The sequence below is a fragment of the Protopterus annectens genome, chromosome 9.part0 (genome assembly GCF_019279795.1).
Source record: "Protopterus annectens isolate FY-2018-M chromosome 9.part0, PAN1.0, whole genome shotgun sequence".
NCBI lineage: Eukaryota > Metazoa > Chordata > Ceratodontiformes > Protopteridae > Protopterus > Protopterus annectens.
The window spans coordinates 151,816,490-151,844,406 of record NC_056743.1 but is presented as its reverse complement, the minus strand read 5'-3'; the positions used below and the strand labels follow the sequence as shown (position 1 = coordinate 151,844,406).

Here is a 27,917-nt window from a genome sequence, read left to right as displayed (position 1 = left end):
GAAAGTGCTTATCTTACTAAACATGGATCAAGAAAACCTTTTAATGGCTGATCGTTTGGTGTTTACTAGGAATCTGCTACAGTTTTTATTGTCTGTTCTTTGGACTCCATGCTGCTATATCTTACACCAGATTATGTTTATGCCATTCATGGCTTTTTCTGTTTTGGTTGTCTTCAATTAATTCTGGGCAGGAATCCTTGATCCCTAACGGGATTTGGATAAGCAGCACTAGGGTTTGATTCACTGCAGGTGACCTGCAAAACATTCGATAGCCATGCTAACAATGATGTAGACTGCATGTAAACAATGCACTGTAACAGTTCATGAGCAGTATGCCTAAAAGGTGTCTGCACTGACTTGTATAAGTGCAGCAAGAAAGAAACCCACAGAACGTGCATTGGTGTTATTTAATAAGGAATTGCTTATTTAAATAAAGTATTGTGTAATACAAGTTTACCATGGCAGTGTTGTGGGTAATTCATATATTTACTGACAGAGTGTGGGGGAGTTCTGTAGTTTGAACATTCTAGTTCTATAGTTATGGCCATACAACACTCCTGAAATTGTTAAAATATGAATTACCCACATCACTCTATGGTGCATTGCTGTATTATTATAGCAATAACCCATGCCTGGGTGTGGGTAATGCTGGATTTACCCACAGTTTACGTGGTTTGGTCACGAGGGCGAAGCCCGAGTGGCCAAACAAAGCCAACCGTGGGTAAATCCAGCATTACCCACACCCAGAAGTGGGTTATTGCTATTATACAATGACATTATTTAAGAAAAAAAATAATTACTTTTCTTAAATAATGGCATTGTATAATGCCTCCTTGCTGCCCTTCCGCAGCTGTCTGGTATTCTGCGGCAGTTCTGATGTACTGCGCATGTGCATGCCTACGCAGTACATCAGAGCTGTGGGCAAAAGCAACGGAGGAAGCAAGATCTCCATTGCTTTTTACTGTTTCTCTATGTTAAATGGGTTTACCATAGCGAGACAGCATTAAAAAAAGCAATGGAGAATCTTTGTTGCTTATTTTAAAGCTGTCTCACTATGTTAAACCCATTTAACATAGCAAGACAGTTTTGAAAAAAGCAACGGAGAAACCAAGATCTCCATTGCTTTTTACAAACTGTTTCTCTATGTTAAATGGGTTTAACATAGCGAGACAGCTTTAAAATAAGCAATGGAAACCCATTTAACATAGCGAGACAGGTTTAAAAAAAAAAAGCAACGGAGAAAGCAAGATCTCCGTTGCTTTTTACACACTGTCTCGCTATGTTAAAGGAGTTTAACATAGCGAGACAACTTTAAAAAAGCAATGGAGATCTCCGTTGCTTTTTTTAAACCTGTCTCGCTATGTTAAACTCCTTTAACATAGCGAGAAAGTGTTTTAAAAAAGACTTATACTAATGGAAAAAGTCTGGGCGACTGGACTTTTTTCCATTAGTTTGTTTGTGTCTTTCGGCTTTTCCTGGTTAGGGGTCGCCACAGCGGAACTCCGGTCCGCTAATGATTGGCAGTTGATTTTTATGTACCGGCTTGCCAGGCCTGACGCACAACCTTCAACGAAGGTACGCCCATTCACGTATGTCTCCACGCAGTAGATGCTGTAGCTGAGAATCTAACCGGACAGCGTCTTACTGTGAGGCGACAATGCTACCGCACCACCACCACCACGGTGTATATTAGTGTCCATTAGTATAAGTCGATTGGTCAGCGTGCACGTTTTGGAATATTAATGGGGGGTCATGGTATAATACTCTTGTTTGCATTATGTACAACCTGTAGAGCCATTTTTTTTAGGGAATATGGCTAAAGTAATAATAAAAAAAATTCAAAAAACTTTATACACAGCTGGTTGTGCCTTATATATGATAAAAAGAAACTCAATCCTTTTTCTGATTGAGTATGGAAATGCATATTTATTTATGCCTGTAATATGTGTGCTGTGTTCTGAAATTTGATTTGAATTTTAATTAAATAAGAATAAACAAGTAAAATATGTTTCTGGTCATCAAATCTTGTGATACAGGCCTACAAAAACTAGACTTTGTTTCATAGTTCATTTCCCAGAAATGAACCTGTCACCTCAGTGATTATGCTCGTCCTGCCTAATATCCTCTTTTGCATAATTGAACAGTACTTCCTAAATAATCTAACTTTTTTAGGCCTAAGGCATGTAGGAGTTTGATTCACCTCCTGTGTATTAACCATACCCCAGAGCTACATCACTTCTTATCTGTAGCTGCCTTATTAATAACAGACAGTGTCACAGAATTCTCATACTCTGTGGAAAATTAAATTATATGAGAAATGCTGCAGTTGACAGTGTAGATGGCCTCCAAATGTCAATTTTTTTTAAAAGTAAAATCTCTTTAGCTTCTGTTATCTGATATGGGCAACAATAAAGAATTATTTTGTCCTTTGTGTGCCTAATACTTATAATGTTGGAACAAATGCTGTGGTCCTCCTATAGTCAGGTTAACAAATCCTTTGAAAAGTATTCTTTTTAGAATAATTTGCCATAGGAATATATATTTCAAAATGCATTTTTAAATTGCATCTTAAATCAGTACAGATCCAAAACAGAGCAGAGTTGTATCACCATAAAATTTGATTGTTTTTCCACTGCACACAACAAATATGTCATGTCACATGCCATAGCAGGTTAACTAACTTCAGATTAAAACATGTTTTGTCAATCTAAAGTTAGTGGCATACAGACCACTGAATGCACATTATCAGTGACTCTCTGAAATAGTGAAAATCTAACATCAAAAGTAAAAGTAAAGCACATAAGGTAGTCCTCTGAGGAACAGCATGCAGTGTGTATAACCCTAATGCTTACAGTGACACAAAATACACAACAATAAAAATAAATAAAAACAAACTTATACTAAACAAATAAACAATGCTGATACATAAGTAAAAAAATAAATAATATGCAATTGCTGTATTGAACAGGACAGCACTTAAATTCAGTTACAAAACTCTCCCTCAATCAGTGTCGAACCATTACTGCTAGTGTTCATAGACACTGTGGAACACTACCGTGTTATCAAACAGCTGCCAAACTACAGTTATAACTACATTCTTCATACCTGTAATGGCTTATGTGGTAAGCAGATTTCTTACATGTTTAACCTTTACTTTCATTGTTCAGTTTTTACTATTTCAGATAGTCGCCGATATTCACAGTCAGTGCTCGCTGTATGATCAACTTTAGACTGAAGGTCTGAAAAACTTAAGACTGCTGGGCAGAGGCACAGGGAACTAATCTAAGGGGGTGGCGAAAGCCAACACACTCTGGCTAGGCTTATAAATGCCCTTGGGCAGATAGCCTAGTACTTACCTATGAACCTATAAAGTAACATTCTTTAATCCCAAGCTAGGAAGCCACCTCAGAATTACAATAGAGTAGGAATAGTCAGATTTATAAGCTGTATTATGAGATTATAAAAATTGCTAACTTTTTTTTCTGATATTATACATTCTATGTTTATTATCTGCTTATTATGAAATATGTTATGTTTTTATACATTTAAAAATTTATGAATAATAATGAATAAAATAACGCCTGAAATACTAGTTGAAGGTTAGCCACATACTTGGCCGTAAGGTGTTCCCCACAAACGGGATGTCCTGAAATAATTTGTAGTGGTATATACCAGTGTCTATGCAGAATGATGGTAGTGCTGCTGTATAGGATGCACAGGGTAGCCAAGGGGGTGTGATACAGGACCTGCACTGGGAACTGTATATGATATAAACATAACGTTTACATGGTTGGGCAACTGATATCTAGAATGGATGTACTGGGCAAGTCTAGGGTGCACCTGTGTTTTTACAAGGTCATTATGGATGCAGGTGCATTTGTATACAGTACGGTTGACATGCACTGCTACTATGGCGCTAACTCTTCTGCCATCACTTGAGTGCCAGCAATCTGTACCACTACTTTCTGATGTCTGCCTCGTTAAATATCAAAACCTCCGTGCACTCCACAACAGATTAAGAACCACAAAAAACGTACCATAGGCAGAAAATGAACCGGTTTTAATTCGAATGGAGACAATAAAAAACACAATGTGAACACAGTACAAAAGTTAAGTACTTTTGTCTAGGTAACCTCCCAAACTTCATCAGTTCGATTTTTGCCTGTGGTACGTTTTTTGATGTTCTTGCATCTTTAAATATGTATAGTAAGTGCATCCTAGGGTAATCCTGTGATCACTTTGCTTCCCTAGTATGCCCCTTTAACAAAATGTAAAATTTCAGAAGCCACTGATAACCAAATATTTCTTGTATCAAACTTTACCTGTTTCTGTAACTTGTTAAATAAATGCAGTCTTGATATATCAGCGATGCTCTCTTGCTTCCTTCACCAGCAGCAAATTCTTACTTAAAAATATTGCTTCTGGTGGTTTGATATTCTTCCAAACTAGGTCATAAAGGGAAGATTTCCAAGGTGTCATCAGGCATTATTGATCAAAAACTGTCCGATGAATTGAGTAAGATCAAGAGAACGACTGGAGAAAGAAAGTTTCTTCTTACTCTAAGAGCTGTGCAATTTCTGAGTTAGTACATTTAGAGATGCAGGGAGTATGAACTTGCAGCAGCCCACATGGGATTGCAGAGGGTCAAGCTGCTTTTGTAGCTGTTTTTGCAGTCAGCAGTATATCATGTTGCCTGTTAATGATCATGGTAATAGGTGTGGCTTGTATATTAATATCTGATGCACTGATTCACATCTTAACTGGTGAATGGTTCCATATATTGTGCTATAACTATCTCTTGCCCAGGGTTTGTTTGTCTTTTTGGCTTTTCCCGGTTAAGGGTCGCCACAGTGGAACTCCAGTCCGCTAATGATTGGCAGTAGATTTTTATGGTGCCGAGTTGCCAGCCTGATGCCCAACCTTCAGCGAAGGCACGCCCATTCACGCATGTTTTTCGGAGGCCACTCTTGGCCAGGGTTATAGGTGAAAATGTTTTTTTGATCAGTCCACCAACCCAAGTAAAGAAAGAAATTCTATAATAAAATACATTTTGGTTTAAATAGTTCTGATGAATGTATATCAAATGTTCCATAGTTCTACATTCTCTTCCCTTTTAGGTGGTAATCAGGAAATTCGAGTTGAATGTTCATTTATATGATGATAACACCCAGATCTGTTTCTACTTTGTTCCAAATAAAGAAATCCTCAACTTGACACTGGATAACTGACTGTATGAAACTGAAATTAAACTTCAGTTAGTGATCTAATGCTGAGTCTTAGTGAAACAGAAGTGTTGGTTAGCTGTCTGTCGATATCAGGCAGGGTACAGATGATATCCATTTAGCATCCTTTACCTTGAAGGTGGGTGAGCCTTTCCATATGGTTAAGACTTATTTTTAATTGTATCCTTTCCTTTTTTAGTTTGTGGTAACAGTGAACTCTGCTTTCTTTTGTCTTTGTAGCATTCCTTGGACTAAACATCAGTCAAGGAAGAAGCTTCTAATAGGCAGTCATGTATCTGATAAATCTGAATTTAATAGCAATTCTGGAATACAGAGATGATGTATCTTTTACTGAGCCAACATACACTTCATATACTCTGTTAAGGACTTAAGATTACATGAGTTTGCAGACAAGACCTAATACATCAATGATGTTGGATGCATTATTTTAGTAAATACTTGTACCTAACATTACTGAAGAGTCCTGCACCTAGAGAGTTTTAGAAAATGTATTTTGTGACACTTACAAATGTTCCAGAAACATCCATTTTTAACCTGTATTTTCAGGGTCTACACAAGTACTGCACCATTTCTATGAAGTTTACATTTGCTCCCTAGATTACAATGCATCTCTGAAATGGGAAGTGCATTGCCATATGAAGTCCTAAATGATATGGATTCCTGGAACCCTTGTTGGCTTGTCTTCTCTAGCAAGGGGTTACTAGAGATGTCAAGGTTTGCCTTGAGATTGCAGGCTGTTTTTTTTTTTATTTTATTTTATTTTAATGCTATTACATTCTTAGTTTTCACCACAACAATTAGTTACTACCAACATTTTGTAATTTAAAAAATGCTGCTTCCAAAAAAAAAAAAAAAAAATTCAACAGATCTTTATTATTGACATACATGAATACACACACACACACACACACACACACACACACACACGCACACACACACACACACTCACTCACTCACTCACTCTCTGGATAAGTAAGCTAACTGAGAACTGATTGATTTTGAAGTAATTTAATTATATGTGGATAGCCATCTTTTTCAATGTGTGCAGTTATGATTGGTATAGCCATCATCAGCTGCATGTAGGTGTACATCCAAATTTTGACAGGACTATTGTTAAGATGTTCTCCCACATCTCTTGTCATAGCTGGATATGACGGTCATACCTGTCAACCCTTTTTGATTTTGGTTCAAACTTTCCACTGTCCTTCATAGTCCCTCATAAAACTGTTGATTGGAGGAGAAAAGAGGATGGATTGCACATAATAAATAATTACAATAGAGTTATACTGTTGCTTTAAACCAGAAAATCATGTTAATTAACATCCACTTATTCAGTCAGCTTCTTAGATTAGTAGTACTAATGTTTTAAAATGTACCTGTAATTGCCCATGATGATTTCCTATTCATCCCTAGTAATGGAGGTCAGAGGCTGAGAGCTGTGGTGAAGGTCAGTGGGCTGCCAACTGCTAATTCATTTGGAAGCAATTTATGGGGGGTGATCACCTCTGTGTGTCTGGCTGATCTGTTAGCTGTCAGCTGGAGTCTGGAGTAGAATTATGCCAGCTGCTTTATCTAGGGTCTTTCTCAAAGTACCCTTTTATTTCCAGTTTTCTGTAACTTCAGTTGAGATACCTTACAGTGGATGGACAGTTTCTGGAAGAAATTTTAACTATGTTTTGCCCTGTTTGAGAAAAGGCATTTGGCAAATCAGTTTTGTTTGGTTCACCTGTCTCTCATTTTTTGATTGTCCTAATTTTCCTTGTGGTATTTGCAGTATAGTCTTCCTAAAGTCATCACCTTTGTACCTTACATGCCCTTGTAATTTTTTATTCTACTGTTTCATTTTGCTAAAACATTACACCAGTTTTTTTGTTTTTAAATGTGTGTAGTTGAATTGCTGAACACAGTTATATGCAACTGTTTTTTGTGTTTCAGAGAATTTAACAATGTGGAACACATGTTTTATTTTAAGAAGCAAGTTGACCTTTCTGAATCTTGTTAATATAACCATCAGTAGGAATTTAGCCTTGGGGCCACACATTGTGTTAATTGGGTGTGTGTAACAAAGACTGCATGTCTTATTCTGTAAGACTATAGAAAAATAATGCATATTTTACCTGTACATTTTCCAGATAGAGGCGATAACAGGTTTTCAGTGTCACAGTGTATTATTTTAGTTTAATGTCTTTTAATACAGGTTTATTTATGAAGGGCAATGATTTGGGATTTATATTACACAGCTTTACATGTACATGCCAAATAACAACCCATTGGAGGAATGAATTGAGTTAATTGGATTATGGTCTGCAATTAACATGATTCTGTTGGCACAAACTATGTCATAGTATAATCTAAAATCTGTTTTTTCCAGTCCCCCCTTGTTTTTGGAAAGCATTAATTTTGATAGGGAGATCCATCTGTCTATATAATTTTCGATGTTTGTCCGTGATTTGACAAGATTATTTTGAAGGGAGTTTTTATGATTATGGTCAAGTATTATCCCTAGGTACTTAAAAGTATATTTTAACTTAATTTGGGTTATAGGAAAGAGAGGCTCTTTATGACTGCTCGGGTTAATTTCATAACTGGAAGTTTTCAAGACGGTTTCCATTATTTTGAAGTTTTGTTAAGTCAGTATTAGGTAACTGGAAATAAATGATAAGGTCATCAGCAAAGGCTGAAAATACAAGATTTTGCCCCAGAATATTGGATATGTGATGAATTTTTTTTGTGTTTAATATATAAGTAGGGGTTTGATATGTATGTTAAAAGAGACAACCCTGCCTTGTTCCATTATTTATTTCTATTTTAGAAGAGCATCATTTATCGATGATCAGAGTGGTAAATGAGGAATTATATAAGGTTTTGACTGTATTTATGAAGTTAGTTGGAAAGTTAAATTGTTGTAGAGTCAACAACAAGAATTCATGATTAACTCTATCAAAAGCTTTTGTGGCATCCAGTTCCATAAGGTAGTAGGGAAGTTTATGGTTTGCAGAAAGTTGGATAGCAGCAGCTAGGGTGAGTGTGTTGTCCCAGGCTTGTCTTCCCTTCATGAAGCCAGATTGCTGTGGGGATATAATTGTGTGGAGAACTTTTTTAAGTCTATTCGCTAGTGCCATAGACATAGGTTCATAGGTTCATACTAGGCTATCTGCCCTAGGGCATTTATAAGCCTATCCAGAGTGTGTTTGGCTTTCGCCACCCATTTTAAATTAATTTTGCTATGCCTTTTTTTGAGGTTAGTATACTGTGCCTCTGTCTAACAGTGACACAGAAGTGATAGCCGGGGTAAACCTACGATCTCCCATCCACTCATCAAGATTCCTCTTGAAGAGAGTCAATGTGGGACTCTGCCTAACCTGGACTGGGATCTTATTCCAGAGTGAAGGGAGCCTCTGGGTTATGAATCTGTCCCTCCAGCATGTCCTATTTATTTCAGTGCTGAGGTTCAAGTCTCTCGAGCACGTAGCTCGATGGGATTTGGATTTTCTGAGGTGCAGCATGTCCATTAATTCCGGGTTGGACATGGCTTTATACGTCAGGCACAGATCGCCTCTGAGCAGACGGTATGCCACTGAGTAGAGCTGGAGTTTCTTTAACCGGGCAGCATATGGCATCTGTTTGAGCCCTTTGATCCTCTTGGTGAGGTACTTTTGGGGTCTTTCCAGTTGCTGCAGGTGTCTGGTAAGGTACATCCCAAAAGGGGCATTGTACTCAATTATGGGCCTGATGAGGGATGAGTAAAGAGGTACGATGACCTCCCCTGATCTAGATGTGAATCCCTTCATGATTAGGTGGGCTATATAAAATGTTTTTCTAACCACTTTGGCCACGTGGTTGTCAAATGAGAGATTGCTATCAACTTGGGTCCCCAGGTCCCTAATGACTGCTTCTGTACTTAATGGATTACCACCTATGTGGTAATTTGTGGGCACTTTGTTTTTGCCAAAGGGGATGACTATACACTTTTTGGCGTTTAGCTTGAGGCCATGGCTCTGGCACCAGTTGTCTGTTACTATGAGGCCCTTTTGGAGGATGCTTGTGTTGGCTGGAGAGTTGATTATGGCGCCCAGTTTGCAGTCATCTGCGAAATTGGTCAGCCACAGTCCTTCCGTGTTGGCCTGTACCACCGAGAAATATATACCGAACAAGAGAGGTCCCAGGAATGAGCCTTGTGGGACGCCACTTTTAACTGGTTTGGAGTCTGACATGACTCCAGCAATTCTAACCATGTGGGTTCTGTCCTTGAGCCAGTTTGCAACCCATCTAGTGACATAGGGGTTTATATTTAAGCTGGTGAGCTTATCTATAATGCCCGAGTGGGGTATTTTATCGAAGGCTTTTGCGAGGTCCAGGTAGGCTGTGTGGACCACCTTCCCCTCGTCAATGGCCTTAGTGACTGTTTCAAAGAAATTGACCAGGTTTAAGAGGCAGGATCTGCCCTTAACAAAGCCAAACTGGGTAGGATCCAGTGTCTGTAGGTCCCCAATATCTTTATTTATGAGGTCCATGATGATCCTTTCCATAGCTTTGCAGACCAAGCTAGTCAGGCTTATGGGCGATAGTTTCCAGGATCCGTTGAGGCACCACCTTTGTGGAGAGGGACCACTGTTGCTGTACGCCACTCTTTGGGTACATATTCTGTAGTAAGGCTAAGATTGAACAGTAGTTTTATGTTTGGGTTTAGCTCTTCTTGGAGTTCATGTAGGACGAGCCGGGACACCATCTAGTCCCATTGATGCTGTGTTTTTGCTTTGGAGAGGGCGGCTCTTACCTGAGCATCTGAGATGTCAGGGGGCAGCACTCTGTTGGGATAGATATTTGCCCTTTTGGTGGGGAGAGGGGGGAGAAGTTTGCACTGAACCTGTCAGCTAGGATGTTGGCAATGTCTGTGGGCTCAGTGTATTTTTTGTCATTTTGGACTAATTCTGAGCATATCTGGGAATTCCCACCCAGGTTCCTAACATAACTAAAGAAAGCCTTGTGATTATCCTTAGTGTCCTGTGCAATTTTTCTCTTGAAGCTTTCAGTGTCTCTGTTAATAAGTGAAATAGGTCTGTAGTTAGACGGGTTAGATTTGTCTGTATTTGGTTTGTGAATAAAGATAATTTTAGAGTTGTTTAGATATAGGTCAGTAAATCCAAATTTACTAATATACTCAAAGATTTTAAGAAGGATTGGAGATATTTTTGAAGCAAATTTTTTATAGAAATTAGAAGTGAAGCCATCGAGACCTGGGGCTTTATTGGTTTTTAGACTTTTTATTGCCTCCACAATTTCTTCTGTTCTTAAAGGGGCCTCCAGGAGTTCAAATTGGTGTTTTTCAATTTTTGGAAATGTGATACTGTTAAGAGAGGAATTTGCAGGACTCTGAGTGTATTGCATCCTGTGGACCATAGAGATTATTGTATATTTTTTTTTGAAAAATGAGCAGAATATCTTGGTTATTCATGTGTAATTCATTATTATATTTAATTTGTAGAATCCTAGGGGGGTCTTGATGGACGTTTATGAGTCTAGCTAATAATTTGGAAGGTTGTTGGGTCTGTTCAGAGTAATTAGCAAGGAGTTTCATTTCTCGGAATGAGATATTTTGTACATTCATTGAGTATAGCTTTTTCTGATGATTAAGTAGTTGAGTTTCTAAATCAGGACTAAAGTTTTCTTGGAGTGATTTTTTTCAATGTCTTGGATTTTCCGCTTAATTTTGGATTTTTTCTCTCTTGCGAGTTTTTTAAAGTAGGAGGCTTTTTGAATAAGGAGACCCCTAACATTTGCTTTAGTGTCTGCCCATAGAATGTCTAATGGCATATTTGAGGTTAAAAGATTGGCACTGAGCTCATCTAGTACATTGCTGATTTCTGTTACTATTGCTTCTTTATCAAGAAGATTTGGATTAAGGGACCATGACTGTAGGGTTTTTTGATTTGGGATTTTTTAAAGGAAAAATGCGAGTGTTAATTTGGAGTGGTCTGATAAGAATCTTGGAGTGGTTGAATATAGTGTTTTTTCATTTAGAAGAGATTCTGATATCAGAAAAAAATCAATCCTGGACCATGACTTATGGCATGGCGAGTAAAATGTTTGAGAGAGATGGGATCAAACAGGGTGAATTCTAATAGAAGGTCCTCTAAAGCAAGTAAAGCTTGCTTATTATGTTTATTGTTCTTGTTGGATGTATCATTTAAGGTTTGTTAAGCAAACTTTTTCATTGCTAAAATTATTCCAGCATCATCAGTGGAAATTAAACTTCAAGTTAAGGAAACAGCTTCAGATGTCCCAGGCATAGTTTTCAAAGAAAAAAAAATCACATTTTATTTTACATTTGTACATATACATATATAGATATATATAGCTATGTGTGTGTGTGTGTGTGTGTGTGTGTGTGTATATATATATATATATATATATATATATATATATATATATATACATATTTATATGTGTGTGTGTGTGTGTGTGTGTGTGTGTGCGAGCATATACATTTATTTATGTATGTATATATTTTTTTGTTGATTGGGAAAGTCCAACTGGGCAGAATAAATTTTCAGCAGACGCTCAGGGAGAACAGCTCGGGCAGACACATTTAAGATACTCATGATAAAACTATTTTTTTAGCAAAGATATATTACATTGATAGTTCTTAAGACATCTAGATTCAAGCAAGTAGTTGTTCTGTAGTGGCACTAAATAAAGCTACAACAGGCACTTCTTCTGTAGTGATATTTGATATGCAAACAGTCCATGTGCAATATATGTGACAAGTAGACAGATGTCAAGGATGGTGGATTGAGAATAACAGCATACATACTGACGTAGAACCTTTGGATGAGACATTAAATGTAGGTCTGCTGTAGTTGGCTGTATCTCAGTGGGATGCAAAAGATCCCATGGAATCTATAGAAAATAGTAGGGGAAGTTGTCCTGACCAAATTTCCTCCAGTACTATACATACCACCTTGTGTTTCCTTGAAAAGAGGTTACTAGCCTAGTGGAACTAACCTGGTCAACAAATATGTATACATCAGTCCTGGCAGTGGTACATTTCTGCTTAACTTGCAGAAGTAGTGGTATCTGCAGTGTACTCTTATGTTCACTCCATAACACACATGCATGGTGATATGTCTTGCTGCCTCTCAGTATCAAGGTTCACAGCCTGATCCTAGCCTCTAATTGTTGTCTAAGTAGAAAGTCTGTTTTCCCTTGTAGGTTTCCTGTAGTTGTGCTGGTTTCTTTCAAAAGCCATTATGATTATGCCGGTTTATACAACCTGAGAAGGTGGTGGCTTTGCCCTCTGTCGAGGAAAAAAAGATGGCAAATGAGCTGCTAGAAATTTTTCGCATACAGGCTTCCCTAGGAAATATTGATGGATGGAGGGGTAAACTTCATACCAGTCCTGCTGACCAGTTTCCTGAAGGACTGTAGGGTAAACTAGATGAAAACTCCCTCTGCCACCCAAAACAAATGGTTTGGCAGACAGGTTTTTGCCCTACTCTTAAAAACATCTTGAGGACATTCCCAGACCAGGTTGAGAGGGAGCAGGACAAGAACTTTTTCTTTTTCTTCTTTGCATACAGGGAGATGCTCAGAGAATCTGCAGGATTTTCACCATTTGAGTCATACTTTTTAGGTATCAAAGTTTCTGCTATAAAGATATTAGCATAGGTTGCCTCTTGTAAAATAGCATTTGGCTCAGGGAATTTACCTAGATTAAATAAATCAAGATAATTGTCATTGCTTTCAGCTAGGACTGTCAAGCAAACTATTACATTATGTGTCCTTTACCTTATACAAATACTGTATATGTTTGATGATTTATATATATATATATATATATTATATAGATAGATATAGATATATATATGCACAAATACACACACACACACACACACGCACACATTCATTGTGATCATCTGTAGCATTTAATCCAGGTTATAACTAATATATTTGCACATGGGCTGGATATCAACCTACAATGCTAGCAAACCAGAATTAACAGCAACCTGGAAAGATAGAGGTACAGCCACATGTGTGTGTGTGTGTGTGGGGGGGGTGTAGAATTGACTAGCTCTATCATGAGGGTGGGAGGTTTTTTTTTTGTAGTATAAATGATTTTTTACATCTGGACCTCCAGGCATCCAACTAGTGCCCAGTAGCAGAACCTTAAGCATTCTTTATACTGGAAACATGCTTTGTACCTAAACATTTAATTTTGCTTCAGTGTTCTGCGTGATGTGGTGTACTATGAATGCATTACTTTATTGTCAGTTTCTAACTCTCCTTTCTTTTCTTTCTTTTTTTTTTTTTTTAAATCCAGCCTCATTTCATCAAGACGTTACTACTTTGAAGTGCTTCATAAGCAAGATGAGAAAGGGTCAGATCACGTAGAAGTTGGGGTGAGTACATTGATGTTGTTTTGGTGTGGGATGTTGTAAGAATATGTTATAGTCTACTGACAGCTGTAACCTAGCAGAGTTCTCGAATATGGTCTGAAATTCTAAGGTTTTTCGCATGTGCGTTTGTTACAAAAATATAAGCCTTCATGAAATTTTATATACTACATTCTTTTTCCTCAGGAGTATATATATATTTTTTATCCAGGAAAATGCACAAAGGCTTACTTAAAGGTTCTGTAAATTTATTGTTTAGGAAAATTGTACAAGTATTGTTTTTAACATAACAGATGGCAGATCAGCATGTCAGGTTTCTGAAGTTTTAGACTGCTAAGACCTACAATTTTATGACAGGAAATGTTTTCTGACTGAAATCACGGTCACATTCCTGATATATGGATTGTCATTGCTGACATCCATCTGGAGCAGCAAAACCTTACCTTCCCCGAGGTCATATATCTGATGCATGATCTCAGCTAGTAAGTGTAAGGGTATACAGATGGACTTATGAGTGTGTACCTCTGGTTATCTTGCCACTAGCCCTAATGCAGGTTGTGCATCTGTTGTACTGATCACAGTTGGATTGTTCGAACCTTTGCTTCACTAAATCATTTCCTCAGATAAGTGCCCCATTGGGGAACCTTCATTTGCCTTTTTTGCTTATGCTGTTTTTAATTTGTGAGTGTGAGTGCAGTAGACAGATTCCATACAAGGACTTGCATACAAAGTGCCTTTTTTATCTAGGGCCAGAACACAATCACAAGTCCTGCTCCAGTTGTCAATTATTTGTTCTTAAAACCCTTAAGACAAAGCTTTCCTCTCAGAACACCTTTCTGGAAACTCATCATCATAAATACCTGACCAAGTCCAAGATGATGGAATCTGCATCCTCAGAAGTCCCTCTTCCACCTAAGAAGATGCTTAAGAGGCACAGAAGAGATATGCAGTCTAAGGTTTTGGACTCTTATGTACAAGCAGAATTTGCAGTATTCATAACATGTCAGGCTACCTCTCATTTGCCAGCTACTGATACCCCATTGGTAGCTTGTAAGGTTCCTGAGGCCTTGCAGATTGCAGATATATCTGATGAACTGTGACTCATCATTTTCAAGGAACCTCATAGTGTCCCTCAAATATTAGTTATAGAAGAGAAACCAGGCACATTAACAGAGGTTAGGCAAGGTTCTGAAACTCCACATCCCATCCAGGCTGATGTCATCACCAAAAAGAAGAAAGCAAAAGAGTAGACATGTGGCCTTTTCCTGAGAAGCTAGTGAAAAGGAGTGGATAGATTTCTCCCGGGGCTTATTATAAGCTGTTAGGACTTTAAAATCCTCCTTCTTTGGGTGTTTACAATGACAGGCTGCACCTCCAAAACCTACTATGACATCTTGGTGCAGAACAAGGTTATGATTCAGACCACTCTTTAGACTATTCATCTCAATTGCACTTTCCTGGACAAATCTCTTCAGATGAAGAGGACTTTGTCTCCAGACTCCCCTATTGAGAAAGCTTCCTTTGGAGAAACTATCCAGAACATGATGAAACATTTTGAATGGCAATCCACCTAAAATTTTGATGTACAGAAGAGGTACTGCTACTTCTTGGAAATAGGCACTCCTGACCCTTCCCCAGTTACTGCTGTGCTTGAGGCTTTCCAGGACTCTTTCCAGTCCACCTCTTCAGTGCCTGAATCTTAACCACCAGCTCCTGAAATACCAGACAGATTTTACAAGGTGCCTGATGATCAAATATACTTCTACAAAAATCCTTGACTGACTCCCTGTATAGTATCTCTTCTTCAGAAAACCCTTCTAAGCTTTTATCCAATGCTAATTACCAACCTACAGATAAGGATAGTATGGCTATGGAGATGTGCAGAAAGAAGGTATACTCCTCTTCTAGCCTTGCTTTTAGGAAAATTAACAACCAGACTCAAATGGCTAAATGTTTGATTTCTGTACTTCAGTCCTTGAACAAAGTTATACTGGACCCAACAACTACAGAATCAAAGCAACAAAAGAAGAATCTAATTTCACAGGGCACTCAAATAGCCACAGTATTAAGTGAGTTATAATGCTGTTGATGCTTCTTCTAGGGCAGCGGTTACTGAGTCTGTTATTCACAGATATACTTGGCGCCTATTCCTGAGGATTTCAAGTCTAATCTCACAGACTCCACCTTGGACAAAGACCTGCTCTTTGGCCCTCAGGCTGCCAGTTTGTTCAAAACTCTCCAAGGCCAAGAACAATGAAAGAATGGAAACAGATTCTACTTTCCTTATTTCCCAGATACCATATGAACTACCCATCTAAAGCTACATTCTTTCTCAGAAGACACCCTAGGGTAACTCAAAAACCAAGAAAAAGCCATAAGAAAAGGTACTGTGGCAAACCTCATAGGGAACCTCCATCTGGGAGATCTTCCTTTGGCAATAAAAATCTTCACAGCACCCCTCCCTTGCCCTTAGCCCCCTAATTCCTCTTTTCAAAAGGTTGTTACTCTCCCTAGCCCAGTGTGAACCTATTAGCCCAGACAAATGGGTCCTGTCTAACATCAAGGATGTTTATGCCATGTCCTGAGAAGGTATTCCTCTTCTGAAAAGTTTGCCACATCTGTACTTCCTCCCATTATTAAGGACCTCCTGAATCAGGGCACCATCTAACAAGTCTCAAAAGTCTTCATAGGAAAAGGATTCTACTTCAGAATTTTTTTTGTGCCAAGAAAAGAAGGACAATGGAGACCCATCTTAGACCATTCTCTTCTGAACACTTTCTTAAAAGTGACACATTTCAAAATCATCTCTTATCTTCCATTTTCCCCCAGGCTTTTTTGGTGTCCCTGTGCAGGATGCCTATTTAAATGTGCATATAGGTTTCATAGGTTCATAGGTTAGTACTAGGCTATCAGCCCTAGGGCCTATACAAGCCTAGCCATAACAATTCCCTGGCTATTTCTTCCCACATTATTTACTTTCCTGGACCCCTGTCTAGCAGGGCGACTGACGTGATCCCTGGGGTGATTTCATCCAACTTGCAGGAAATTCCTCAGGCTTTTCTCAGGCTCCTCTCATTTTCAGTTTACTGCTCTGCCTTTTCATCTTTCGACAGAACCAAGGGTGTTCACAAAATGTCTTACTCCAGTCGTGGCATTCTGCTGCACCCAGAGAATTGAATTTTTTCCCTACCTGGACAACCTTTTGCTCCAACCTCTCTGTCCAGGGATCCTTCAACTCAGCTCAAGTTTGGGTTTCACAATAAACCACATAATAATCCCACATGGGACATCCAAGATGGCTGCACACTGATCAACAGCATAACTTCAGCTCTTCCAGTGTGAAAACAGAAACTGAGAAAAAGGACAAATGATTTTTTTGGTAAAATTTGGTTACTAGCTAGTAAATATACTCCCTGGATGACAGTAAAGAATGCATTTGGAAAACCTGAAAGAAAATCAACCAGAAAAAGTTAAGAGAAAACACTGTGTGGGCAGGATTCTGCAGCTGTTCAGCAAAAAGCAATTCAAGCTTTAGCTTTGGTTCAAGATATGGCTTTCGGTAACATAGAGAAAAAATAAATCAAATGTACTCAGACGTAATTAAAATAAATGAAACATTGAATGAATATATCAATAAAAATGGAAAAAGGCCAGGAAAACTAGAAGACGTTTTAACTAGCCATTCAGGTAAACTTACATAACTGCAAAAACCAGAGGCTGACATGAAGAAAAAGTTGGCTGATTATAAGGTTTCTCAAGAAGACCTGTTCAAAAAATAGTAGAGTTAGAAGACAGAGTTTGCACAGAAACAAGAGATTTCCTGATGTACCAGAGAAACTGGAAGGAACAGGCTGTATTCATTTTATGATAGCATAACTAGGCAACTGGACTGGTGTTCCACAGCAGAATTTGTTAATTGAAAGTGTGCTTGGAGTGTATGCTCCAAATCTGGCCATGGGAAAGCAGCCAAGACCTTTATTGGTAAAGATGCGATCATACCAGCATAAAGAATTGATCCTGACAAAATTGTGGCAAAAGGACAAAGTACTAAAAAATGGAGACAGAGGAGTGTGTGCAGAAAATGTTTATCCAGAAGAGAAGAACATTTATAACGGCAATCAGGGCATGTTGAGAGGCAGGTGTGAGAGTCAAGCTACTCTATCCAGCTGTCTTCAAAGTGTTTTTTCCTGGAGGATCAAAGTAATGTTTTGATGTAGAACAGTCTAAAGAAGAAAAAAAACTATATCCAACAAAAAGTGAGTCAGCAAGCAAAAAGAGACTCTGCTTCTCATTCTTCTGATGATAAGGTTCATAGAGAGACTTTTCCAGTAAAACCATTTCCAATGGTACAAAGGAAAATGCTTGAGAAAAAGAAAAAAGTACAGGGGTTGACTACAATAATCAACATTACCTTGGACTTGAACCAGAGTCTGGTGTTGGGAAATGGAGATGAAAAGGAAGAAGACCAGCAACTCTGAAATTAGTAAATAAATGGAAGACTATAAAAGCATCTTATCACATTTGTGAAATATGGTTTTGCATGAAATATTAGATAAAAACACAGGACGTTTGTTGACTTTGTTAAAATTGTTAGTGGACTGTAAAGCATATACCCCACTTTTTATCATTACTGTTCAGATTGAGACTAAAAGGGGGGAAATTAACTGTAAGCAAAACAATTTTTGTTCTTATTAGTATTTGCATAAAACATTTCATGATATAAACTGCATGTTATATACAAAAAAAACAGTTTGTGTAGTGTGTAGTCAGGGGTATTTTAAATGTAGGGGAACATTTTCACTGACTGTTGTACGTATTAAAGATATTAAAGTAAACAAGTCATTTTTAGTTGTAAGGAATACAGATTTTACAGTATAAAAAGGAAAAAAAAAGGTTGGAGAAAAGCAAGTTTAATGTTAATATGCTGTGATCTTGGACTGCTAAGGTGGGGTGGGGTGTAAAGGTACCATGATTATATTATATATAAAATTAGGAAATTTCCTCTTTTTGTTTTACAAGGGCAAATGTCTAGATTACTACCTTTGGCTTAAGCTGTACGCAGGTGGTTTTGTAAGCATGTAGGCTTTACAGATAAAATGAAATGATCAACGTCATGAAAATGCTAAGTTTCTTAAAGCTGCAATGATATTAACTTGTTTGTTTTCCACTGGCAAATGTTCAGTGGGGCCATGATGTCTGCAGCTGAGATCAGCTTTGCATTCTTTTCTGAGTGAAAGTTACAAGTACTCATTGCTGAGTACATTTCCATGGAGGCAAGTTCAGTGCATGTGCAAGCAGTTAATCTTGAGAATTCTGAGTATTCTTTGCTGAGCGTAATGTAAAATTTAAATGTACAATGGCAAGCAGTTCAGTGAAAAAAATTAGGTTTGAAATTATGGGAAGTGAATAAGAGGTATCAATTTCCCTAGCAGTTTTAATACTTTAATACAGTTGATAGAACAGTGTACAATTTAGTTTTATTTAAAGATAACCAGTGCACTTTTTTCTTAAGGCTAAAAGTTTTTTTTTTCTGAAACCATACACGCTGTTTTCATATCTGGGAGGGGAAAAAAGAAAAAAACAGACAACAATTGGTGTAAATAGAAACACAGGCTGTAGCATATGGTTTAGCAAGGGTAGCCTTAATTTTAGGTTAGATAATGCCTGTAGGTTTAGTCATCTATTTGGGGTAATTTTTCCCTTCTAGAGGGTTAAACTTCATGTTTTGAAGATGTACATAGTTGTATGTGTTTGTTCCAAGTTAATAGGGATGGGGTGTTTTCTACTTAGCTTTTAAGGGTTTTCATTAAAAGAAAAGTCTTTAAAATGTGACATAGGTTGAAATGGAGATGAAAAGAAACTGTACAAAGAAATCAGCTTGCCAAACATTAGTATATGCATGTAATACAAAAGCTGGAAATACACTTTCAAAAAAAATCTGTCATATATATAATAGGTGGAAACAATAGCTTTTTATCATGATAGCTATGCTGCCCATATTATCCTGGAGTGTGAATGGCCTTACGGGTATAGATTAAAAGGAAAAAGTATTAAATTGTATTAAGAAATGCAGAGTGCAAATAATGCTGCAGGTGATACATTTGGAAACAAATGAGCATATGTATTTGACAAAGATAGGGTTTCAGAATGATGTTTATCAGAATTTCAGGGACAGAGGAAAAGAGGAGTAATTATACTAGCTGTTAGATGGGCTTCACTAATGACAGATTAGGAAAACAAGACAAAAATGACAGATTTGTGGTAGTAAGGGGCTACTGACAAGGGAGGAGGATTACAATGGCATGTATTTATATATTACCTAACGCTGATATTGTAGAGCTTAAGAAATTTTGGGGGAAAATAATCATGTTTTAACAGGAAATATTTATAGGTGGGGACTGGAATTTGATTTCTGATAGTTGGTGGACCTAGAAGGGAACATCTAAAAAAGATGGTACATTTCCGAAGAAACATATGAAAATATTTGGTATGGAAGAAGATAATTCAGTAGAAGGAACTCACACAGAATTTACATGTTATTACCCTAGTTATGATAACTGGGCTAGACTGGATAGAAATTATATTTCATAGGAACGTAGATTTAATTGAAAGCTTCAACACATATCCAATAACTGTTTCTGATCATCCCCCAATACAAACTAAGATAAAAATGCAGTGTAATTAAGTGTAATTAAGTAAAAATAAGACACTGACACTTTCCCACCTACCTGTTAAAAAGAGAGGAATTTAAGAAATGGGTAGGTGAAATTATTCAAGAATTATTAGGGAAGATTGAAGTGTCTTCAGAAGTTCTAAGCAGTGACTGGGATATATTTAAACACAGGGTCAAAATAAAAGAGAAGAGGTATGGTGAGTAAGTAAGAGAAATTACTTAGAGGTACTGACAAGTTTTAATATATTGCATAAAAAGGGGAATCACAAAGAACAAGAGGAGGAGAAAATGTGGAGTGCTAAAGAGAAAAAAAGGAAGTATCTGGATAATATGCATGAGTTTAGAAAGATTACAGTTAAGCAACTAGTTTTGATAACTCCAGAGCACAAAAACTTTTAGCACAATCACTTAAGCAATAGAATGTCAAAAGGGTTGTAGACAAACGTAAGGAACATATAACAATTAAAAATAACCAGAGATCTTGTAGATGTCTTTGCATTTTTATGGAAATGTTATGAAAAAAATGTATAAATCAGAGAAATAGGGAAATCAAGAAAGAGTACAAATGAAAATATTTATGGAAGACTTAATTATGTCAAAGTTAGAGGTAAAGGGGACTTAACATCTAACACCTAAGATAGAAGGTGATGAGATAAAAAAGTGATGTATGATCTATTATCAGGAAAGTCTCCCAGAACATATGGTATTTGGAAATTAAGAGAGAAGAAAGTGATAAAATTCTGTAAGATTTTGTTTAGCTGTTTTTTTAAAGGAGTGGGAGCACCAGCATCTTGGAAGAAAGCTATGGTGCCTGTGTTGCATAAAGATGCAAAGACCCTTCAGACCGAGCTTCATATAGATCAATTTCAATTTTAAACCTGATTATATAGTGCTTATGTCCAATCTAGCTAAAAGAATAGCAAATGATGCCAAAATTGATAGACATGGATTGGTGTGGTTTTGTGGAGGAGATGCAAACATTTGACAACATTAATAAAACAATGATGATCCTGTGGGAAACAAAATATAAGAAAATACCTCTGTTGTTGGAGGGTCTTGAAGCAGAGAAAGCATTTGACAGAGTAATCTGGGATTTTATGAGTAGGGCATTGGAAGCATTTGCATTCCCTGATACTATAATAAGGTTATTTAGAAAGATATGTAAAGGAGTGGAGGCAAGAATTAAAGTGGGAGGGTTCCTCTTAGGTAGGCTGTGTTTGAAAAGAGGAACTGGGCAGAGGTGTCCTTTTTCCCTTGTTACTTGCTTTATATTTAGAGCCATTTCCAAAGAAAATAAGGGAATCAGAAATACACGGGTATAATTGGTATGGTAATCAAGAAAAATTGGCTTTATTTGCAGATAATATTATTTTGTACATGTTAAATCCAGAAAGGGACATCTCAGTGTTGTGGAGCATTTTGAGACAGTTTCAAGTATTTTTGAGATGTAAAATTAATGAAGATAAAATAAAGGTTTTAGCCATAAATTATGTACCCACACATGAATTGGCTTTGCAATGCTCATATTTATGATGACATGCTAAGATGAAGTACTTGAGTATGGATTAAAAAGGCTTCTGTTATAGCAGCCAAGCGTATGTGGGAAGAGACTAAAAAGATAATACAAAAATTGAGAAACTGGAAACTGTTTTTTATGGATATGGATAGCAAGATACAAGCAGAGAGGAGAAGTTCTGGATAATAATTAATAAAGAATTCATGGAATTTATCTGGGATGGAAATAGGGGCAAGAGTAAAGTGGGATAAGCTGATCCTTTCAATAGAATAAAGTGGTTTAGGTTTGCCTGGTTTGAAAGAATAATTCAGAGCTACACAGTTAAGGTTCATATATATAACACAAGCAAAATATTACAGTTCAAAGTGGAAAGGGATGATGATAATGAAGAAAAGGAAGAGTTTAAGAAATATATAGAGAGAGGGGGATTTTGATGCAGATCCTTAAGAAGACGAATAACAACTATACGTAATATTATACTCATAACGTAGCAGAAAATATTCTAAAAACTAATCCAGTACAAGAGTGGAGAAAGAAAATTTTACCAATAGGGATTACTGCAAGTAGGGGTACAGAAAATAGACGAGGGACTGGAATTTACTAGAGAAACCTGGCAAATAAACCAAGATACTGGGTGCAATTAACTCAAACTGGAAAGGTAATAGAGTGGGATGAGGCCAAGAAGACTTTGGATTGCAGAGTAGAGACTGGCTTCCCTATCAGGCCATGATCTCAGAGTACAGGCATAGGGAAAAAGATAAGAGAATTTTAAGTGATAGACCTGCCCTGGTAGAGTTTTTAGTTGAATCCAGAACAGATATAGCTGTTAAAAATGGGATAGTAGCAGTGGCGGCTGGTGACTTCAAATCACAGGGGGGCTGCAGGAGACGCTGAATGGGCGGGGTCAAAGGGAAGGGGTGTGGTCAACCATAAAGGGGAGGAGCTATGCACAAAACCACAAAAAAACTAACTTTAATTAAATACGCTGCCCTGGGTGGCAAACCATCATTATGAAAGTCCAATCAAGACAAAAATAAGTGTAGAAGAATAAAAATATTTCAATGCATTGGCTGCATGACAGCTTACTTAATATCTAGATGGAAACAAAAGGTTGTGAGGCATGAAAAAATAAATTACTTTTTAAATACATTACTGGAATGCCAGTCAAAATCAAGTATAAGAAAACCAGAAGCACTCAACTCAAACTACTTCTCCTTGCACTGCAGTTCTAATTATAATATATTCAGCTTTATTAAAGTACCAAGCAACATGCTGAAAGTAGAAATCTATGTGATGCCCCACTTGTAAAAATGTTTCTTATCCAAAAAGACCTGCTGCCTGACAACGTTTCATGGGGAAAACATGATAAAAGTAAAAATGAAAAGCAAACAAGAAACAAGCTCAAGATACATTGCTTAAAGGATTACTGTACAGGTTATGGACCACACATGATTGGCATTCTGTTTAGTTGCCTGTAGAGATGACTGGAAGTCTCCAACAAGTGTAATGAGCTTTTTAAAATAATGGAATCCTGTCCTTTAATACCCAAGGCTTATACATTATCTAGTCAAGTATTCTCTGCATGGCAACAACAGAAAGGCTTTCAATGTTGGCAATTCTTTAACAGTATGCTTATTAAAGCTTACTTGCATCTGATGTCAGACAAGCTTACCTTATGGTCATTAAAGCATTGCTACTTAAACACAGAGCAACAGGCACTTTGAGTAATAAGCATAAATCAACAGTACAAAATATGACAGAAACCAGACCATTCTGCAAAATCAAGGACAGATGAAAAGCCACTGTAGTACTTATGCAGTGTGTCCTCCCCATCCAAGGTAGATACAACTACTCCTTGCCTTGCTTGGACACATCCAGAGTCACTACATGGGTGCAACAAGCATGTCACAATTTGAAATCTCTCTGGCTGACTGTGATGGCCCTGACACATTTGTCATACCTCTCAACTTCAAGAGCAAGAAATCTGGACAAAGCCATACACAGAAGTGGGACAAAGGCACAACAAGAAGGACAATTTTTAAATATTGCTCTAATAAACTTAGAAAGATAATAGAATAGGTCTTGCATTAGTATGAATTTTTCTGAAGGGTATAAAATCTGAAACTCAAATGTCTGTCATTTTCTAACTTCAGTCTTTAGTGATTTGTCACTAATTTGCCAAAAACACAATTTTATGAAAATGGACCAAAATGTGATGCAAAAATAAAATAGACACACAATACAGCTTCTACCTGTCAAAGAAGGGACACTTTAATATTAGTACTGCTACCTTGAGCAGCTGACAAAATAAAAGAATCTACATGCATTTCAAGTAATCTATAACTTTGATTATTACAGTTATTTCTTAATTGTAAACCCTCCATGTTTTCTTCCAAAATTGCTATTTTATGGAGGGATTATTAGGGGAAGAGCAACATTTTGAGCCAAAAATTGGGGACAGTTGAGAGGTTGGCTATGCCTAATTCTATAAAGCAATTTATTTGCATGTACCTCTCAACCTGTTAATGCAGTAAATCTGAACAAGGCCAAATATATTGGGGCACATATAAACAGTACTAAAATTGCTCTTGTATAAACTGAGACAGTTGATAGAACGGCTCTTACTTTAACATGCATTTTATGAAGGTTATGAAGTCTGAAACTTATTATTTAGTGACTTCTGGCAAATCATTTAGGAATTAAAACTACAAATTTTATGAACAACAAACCAAAATAAGAAGCAAAAATTCATTCTTTGAAAATCTGGACAGTTGGGAGGTATAGTTCAGCTGGGCCTGTCTGAGTTTGCTGCCCTTCCCCTGACAAAATAATGGTTGAACTGGAGCCTCTGCAGCCATTCCAATTAACCATTACTTGGCTATTTCACTCCCATTACCATAAACACTAATGTGCATACTGCTTTACTTCAATGATTGGACTTCATTTGAAAGTTTTATTTTGTATTTTACAGCACAAACATTAAGTAATCTGTTAAACAAAGCAATGCAGTCTCACAATGAAAACTTAGCATTAAAACTTCTCCCTTGAAACTCACATTCATTGAAACCCACATTCAAAGAAAATACATTTTGCCAGTGGCAGATAAAGATTAATTTTGGGCTGTTTTGAATCATAGGCCCTTGCATATGAAACATACATGTGCTCTTTGATACACCTTCCTCATTGTACTAAAATTATATTCCTTGTACAATACAGTACACTTGTTAGAGGGTGTTTTAAATTTGTTTTGAACATTTTTCCAGTAAGCAATGAAACAAAACATATGCACCCATAATGGCAAAACTGCCCAGTTGAGAACATTTATCATAAAAAAGTCTACTCAGACTTCCACAGTCCACCATTATTAGTAAATATACACAATTCTACAGTCCACCATTATTAGTAAATATGCACAATTCCACAGTCCACCATTATTAGTAAATATGCAAATTCTACAGTCCACCATTATCAGTAAATATGCACAATTCTACAGTGCACCTTTATCAGTAAATATGCACAATTCTACAGTCCATATTCAGTGAATTCAGTTCTTGCCATAGCTGTCAACCTTAGCACAAAAACCTGGACGAAGCCAATAATGGGGAATACAGTCCCAAAAATAGGGACAAATTTAAAATATTCATCTTATAAACTTAGAAAATTGCTAGAAAAAAGGTTGTGCTACTATGTATTCTGAAGAACATGAAGTTTGAAATTCAAATGCCGGTCAATTCTACTGCGGACAGAACAAAACAATTTTCAGCAGACGAGGGATTAATACTGCAGACACGTCTTTGTAAAATGGCAGGGCATCAGAGCAAATCCACACAAACACAGGCAGGAGATGCAGACTCCAAACAGAAGCCACCCCAACCAAGAATCAAACCAGAAAACCTATAGCTGTGAGGCAACAATACTACCACCGCACCATCAATTATGCAAGGAATTAAACATTCAGAAACCTGAAGTCTGAAATTCAAATGCCTGTCAATTTTACTGCGGACAGAACAAAACCAATTTTCAGCAGGGATTAAAACTGCAGACACGTCTTTGTAAAATGGCAGGGCACCAGAGCAAATCCACACAAACACATGGAGGAGATGCAGACTCCACACAGAAGCCACCCCAACCAAGAATCAAACCAGAAAACCTATAGCTGTGAGGCAACAATACTACCACTGCACCATCAAATCTGCAAGGAATCAAACATTCAGAAACCTGAAGTCTGAAATTCAAATGCCTGTCAAATTTACTGCGGACAGAACAAAACAATTTTCAGCAGAGACGAGGGATTAAAACTGCAGACACATCTTTGTAAAATGGCAGGGCACCAGAGCAAATCCACACAAACACAGGCAGGAGATGCAGACTCCACACAGAAGCCACCCCAACCAAGAATCAAACCAGAAAACCTATAGCTGTGAGGCAACAATACTACCACTGCACCATCAAATACGCAGGGAATTAAACATTCAGAAACCCTTAAGTCTGAAATTCAAATGCCTATCAATTTTATTTAACATTTTTAATCAGGACAGTCTGACTTGGAACAAATAAACAAATTTTCAGCGGAGGCCCAGGAAGAAATAATGCAGACATGTCTTTGTAACATGGGAGGGCACAAAAGCAAACCCACACAAACACAGGGAGAAGATACAGACCCCACAAAGAAGGAACCCCAGCCAAGAATCAAACCCAAGAACCTGCAGCTGTGAGGCAACAATGCTACTACTACACCATCAAATATCAAGCATTACAACATTTACAAACCACAGATATTATGAGGAACAGATCAGATCAAATATGAGGTAAAATCTGAAATTTTTACAAATGGTGGTGGGTAGGGAACTCAAGTCTTTAACACCTGCATACAGGGTACAGGGTTCAAGCCTGAGGCATTCCCTACCACACCACCATAAGCACCTGGGGCATTTTCACACACACACACACACACACACGCACCATACACAAACTCCAGTAAAGCACCATACACAAAGAAAAATAAACATTGTAAATTGAAAGGCACCTTACCTGAATGAATACAACGTCCCAATCCATATATCCTTCAATAAATACTGAAGACCGAGATCCACATGCTCCTTCCGAGATCCCTGAGGCACTGTCCCGAGTCCCTGCTGCTCCTCTTGCAGTCCGGACGCGTCCCATAATCCTGGTCTGTGCACTGTAATGTGTCCCCTATGGGGACGGCCGGGCTGCCCTGAGCATGATAGACCGATAAGCTGGGACTAATTTTAAAAAAATATTTTTTTTTATTTTTAATTTCTTTTTCTTTCTTTTTTTTTTTGAGGGGCTGCAGTCGCAGCCTATGACGAGCCCCTGGATAGTAGTAGGGCATATAAACTAGTGCATAAGGGTCTATATTATGTGATGAAAAACGTGTTCATCAACACATAAACGGCAAAAACACTAATCACCGAAAGGCCACATCAGTAAATTTTTTCCCAGGGGAAACAAATCGCATGGCCAAAGAAAAGCAAAACAAACTTTCAAACCCTAAAAAGTGGGGGGATTCACCCCCCACACCCCCCAATGTGGGGGGATTCACCCCCCACGCCCACCCTAACTAAGTATACCAACTCTGAGATCACACTACAGTGGGGAAAAGGGTAAATCCCAGACGATGGCCAAGTGTTTTGTTCTCCTGGGAAAACATTTGCTGAGGTTGTCGTTCGGAGATTAGTATGTTTGCTGTTTGTGTCGATGAAAATGTGACCCTGTTTTTCGATCACATAATATAGACCCATTGCATAAGTATAAGAATAAATCAGAGGAGGTTAGAAAAGTTTGGGATGAGAGACTGGAAAAACAATTTACAAGAAAACAATGAGAAGACGTGTGTGGCTCCCATGTATGCAACCAAGTCCAGAACATTTTGGATCTTTGCTTGGAAGTGTTTGTAGTGGTATTGTTATACCCCAAGCAGACTTTAAAGAATTTTTCCTCAGGTAGACAGCAAATGCTGGAGGTGTGATAAGGAGGGAAAAGGTAATTAGAGCATATATTTTGGGACTGTAATGAATTGGAAGATTTTAAAAATTCCCTACTGAAGACTCTATTAGACATATTGGGTG

The 27,917-nt window shown here is 37.6% G+C and overlaps 1 protein-coding gene across 1 annotated transcript in view; it reads left to right on the top strand.

Moving 5' to 3' along the window:
• Positions 1 to 27,917, top strand: part of B4GALNT4 (beta-1,4-N-acetyl-galactosaminyltransferase 4) — a 1,859,522-nt gene that overhangs the window by 810,686 nt on the left and 1,020,919 nt on the right. The window contains exon 7 of the mRNA XM_044082670.1: positions 13,564 to 13,642. Coding sequence (XP_043938605.1) covers positions 13,564 to 13,642 — 79 coding nt within the window. The remainder of the gene's footprint in view (positions 1 to 13,563; positions 13,643 to 27,917) is intronic.